Here is a 3,558-nt window from a genome sequence, read left to right as displayed (position 1 = left end):
GAGAAGGAGGAGGAAGCAAGCAGGGAAATCTGAAAATCGGAAAATCGAAAAATCTGAAAATCTGTTGTAAATAAACCTGTCAACCGACACCAACGCGATACACTGTGAACTACGAACTTGCAGACCGCCCAGTCGGCTGTGCGCTGTATGCTCAAGGGGGGCGTGGCCAAAACTAAATCGTTTGAAATACATAAAACACATTAACACAGCCAACCTGGGAACTTGGCAACTGGCAACTGGCAACTGGGAATGGCTAAGGGAACGGAAATGGTCGCATGCATGTCAAGTTTTCCCATAGCAACGCAAACGAAAGGCGCCTCAAGTGGATTCAAGATTTGGACTGAAGCGTAACATATTCCAAAAAACACACTTTAATGCAAACAACAACGTCATCATACACACAGTCTATGATCTGCTAACAGTAACACTAACAGTAAATCCAACCGTAGCTGTAACCGTAACGATAACGATAATAAACTTTACGTTAGCGTATCCATCTTAGACACACAATTCCTGCCTGTAGACGAGCCGAAAACCGCGACCCACATATTCGGCATCGCTGCGAAAGGGCAACACAATGGGTCCGGCGGCAATATCCCTCACTGTGGCATGCATGTTGAAATCCTCGTTCTCGGTGCCATCGTTGAACCTCTCTCCGCACAATCGCACCGAATTGATGGCTATGAAATCGTCCGGGCAATTGAAGATACCAGCGCCAGCCTGACCATCGGAAACCAGATCATTCTCAGCTGAAAGCAAAAAAAGCAGAAATCAGACTATGAATATCGATCGACTATTCTTACCTACACTCATCCTTGTTGACGATCTGAAAGTCAGGCTGATCGCCACCCAATTGCTCTGTATTATAGCTGATGCTACACACATTTTTGGATCGTGCCAAGCATATGGCATAGTTCATATTGTTCTATAATACAATTAATAATCATTTAGTACATATTATTTAAAAAAACTTTGATTAAAATACCAAATAAGTGGCCTCCCGATTGTTTACAATGCTGCCATCCGCATCGTAGTTAAAGGACTTGATAATCCCTTCACCATCGCTATAATATTGCAGGCAATTATCTGGCGCCAGATCATCATCAACCTGAGTTATCTTGATATTGAAGGAGCGACCACCGCCAGAGACCTTGACAAATACCGAGAAATACACTTTCCCCTCATTAGAGTCTCCGACGTGTACGTAAACTTTTGGGTGAGCATGTAGAATAAATATAATACCAGCCGATCAAAGAATTGTTATGAGTACTCACTATGTTGACCAGTGTTGATGCCACAGAGAATAGGTATATTAAAATTAGTATTGTGACCTGATATAATAAATTGATCATCTACGCAATCGCCATTGGTGGGGCGACTAAGCTAAAGAAAAGAAAGCAATATAGATGAGAAGTAAAATAAATAAAGAATACTATAATATAACCAACAAACTAAAAAAAATACATATTTTGAAAACAAAATTTCAAATTATCGAAATGACAAATTGATAAATTCTCCAATTAACAAAGATTAAATCAACTATTTTATAAATAAAAAAGAACTCCTTCGATAATTTTATCATAATAATAATAATAAAATTACTATAACTTTCAAAATAAAAAATCTACGTATTTAAAATAATTTGAAAATATTTTTCAATTAATTGATCAAATTTATATTACTTTCAATACTATTGTAGTACTATTGTGAAATCATATGCATTATTTATCATATGCAAAAATGAAATATTCTATATATTTTATTGGCCGATTTTACGAAAACTTTAGATTTCTGAGTTCATTTAAAATTTATGTATGAATATCTTTTCAGAGCAATATAACAAATCGTTGTTTTCTCATAGATAAGTTAACTGGATATAAAAATCAAGAAAACAAAGGATCTCAGATGATTTCAATAACACAGACACACCCAAATAAATGTATTAAAGTACCTCAAACATTTGGAAATCGAGTCGCAGCTGCTGCACACCTTTTCGCACATTAACGATCAGCACACAGATCATCACTTCGCGCACCGCTTGCGGATAGTTGGGACTCTCGAAGTATACGGTCTGTTGGCTGGTAACATCGCCGCAACCGTTAACAACTGAAAGCGAAAGCAGATAAGCGCGAGCATTAAAAAACCACTTGACGATCACTTTATGTTGCTGATCGAAAACGTATTAGATTGGCAACTCACAGATGCAACAGGCACCGACACCATCGGCACAACTCTCGGTGGGAATGCCACCCAAGCTTTTGCACTCGAATTCGTGATAGCAAACACCTTCCATGGTGCGTATGTCGCCCATGGAGACACTGCACTTGGTGTTCGGGAACTTGATCACCTCGAAGAGACTGAGGAAACCCTTGCCCTTGGCTTTGGGTGCGCTTGGCTGCTTCAGTATGAGATTCGCCTCGACTGGCGAGCCAAAGATGAGCTGCTTCAGCTTCAGCGCCAGTTTGCCGGGAAACGTTTGCGGCTGCATGATGGAGCTGCGTGTTGTCGACGGTGTGGGCGGCACTGAAGGTCGCATCGAAGGTCGAGGTGTTGGCATTGGCATTGGCATCATATCCGAGGGAGCGGGAGTGGGCATCATATCAGTTGGTGGCATTGTCTGTGGTGGATCGGGCAGTGGCTCTGTTGTCGGACGCATGGGTATTGTTGGCTCTGGCTCTTCATCCGGTGGCATGGTGGTTGGGGCTGGTGGTGCTGGCTCTGTGGGCATTGCAGGCATCTCTGTGGCAGGCATTTCTTGTGGTGCTGGTGGCGCCATTGTCATCTCCGGCTCCATTTGCTGGGCGAATTTCTGCAGATGGAAGCCCGGCTGATAGCGTAGCGTATAGTGGAAGCCAATGCCATCGATGGCCATGCCGCCGAATCGTTGTGGCGCTGATGATGATCTGGTGTTGCCACGTCGACTCTTCTTGACGCCCATCGTCACAAAATCGCGTTGATCGTGGTGGGCCACAGCCACGCCCACATAATAGAGCGTCAAAACGAGAGCGCTTATCAACGCATCGCGTTTTAACAACATTATTAACGGAACTCCAGTCAGCGACTGCCTGTGGCATGCCGCAAGCTGCAACGCTGCATCTGTCGCTGCCACAACTGCCACAACAACAGTTTTGCGTTTGCGTTGCTTTTCTTCTCTGGCTTTATTAGAGCATTAATTGTTTGTAGTTGTTCCCCGGCATTTTCCCGATTACTCGGCACTGGGCAACCTTCACTTTTGCAGTATTTTCTTACGTTTCACGACAATCAAACAACAAAGTCACGCTATTGTGATCTTGGCCACATGTGGCCCACGTTGTGGCAGCTGTGGCTGCCGCTCCTCTTATGGCTATGACAACTCTTGTTGCTGCTCTGCGAAACAGTTGCCAACTATGTGAAATATTTTTGCAAATTACCTCAAAAAATTGTTCACCTTCAGTGTTTAACTTTTGGCTGCTCTGGGAAATGGAATAGCAAATAGAAATGCTGAGAAAATGAGTCGACTCAAACTCAAATAGAAGTCGCTCAGCGCAGCTTGCAACATGGCCGAAAATGTTGCTTCAA

The 3,558-nt window shown here is 43.0% G+C and overlaps 1 protein-coding gene across 1 annotated transcript; it reads right to left on the bottom strand.

Annotated features, from left to right (window-relative positions):
* Positions 1-252: 252 nt before the first annotated feature.
* On the bottom strand, positions 253-3,137 carry LOC117575119 (uncharacterized). The gene is made up of 6 exons (XM_034259218.2): positions 2,200-3,137; positions 1,952-2,106; positions 1,275-1,383; positions 986-1,209; positions 808-925; positions 253-749 (listed from the first exon to the last, which is right to left on the bottom strand). The coding sequence occupies exons 1-6, from the start codon at positions 3,035-3,037 to the stop codon at positions 499-501; spliced, it is 1,695 nt and encodes a 564-aa protein (XP_034115109.2). The 5' UTR covers positions 3,038-3,137; the 3' UTR covers positions 253-498.
* Positions 3,138-3,558: the final 421 nt, after the last annotated feature.

Source organism: Drosophila albomicans, chromosome 2R (assembly GCF_009650485.2).
Source record: "Drosophila albomicans strain 15112-1751.03 chromosome 2R, ASM965048v2, whole genome shotgun sequence".
In the NCBI taxonomy this organism is placed as follows: domain Eukaryota; kingdom Metazoa; phylum Arthropoda; class Insecta; order Diptera; family Drosophilidae; genus Drosophila; species Drosophila albomicans.
Note: the sequence above shows the minus strand (reverse complement) of the source record. Positions and strands in the feature narration are given on the sequence as shown.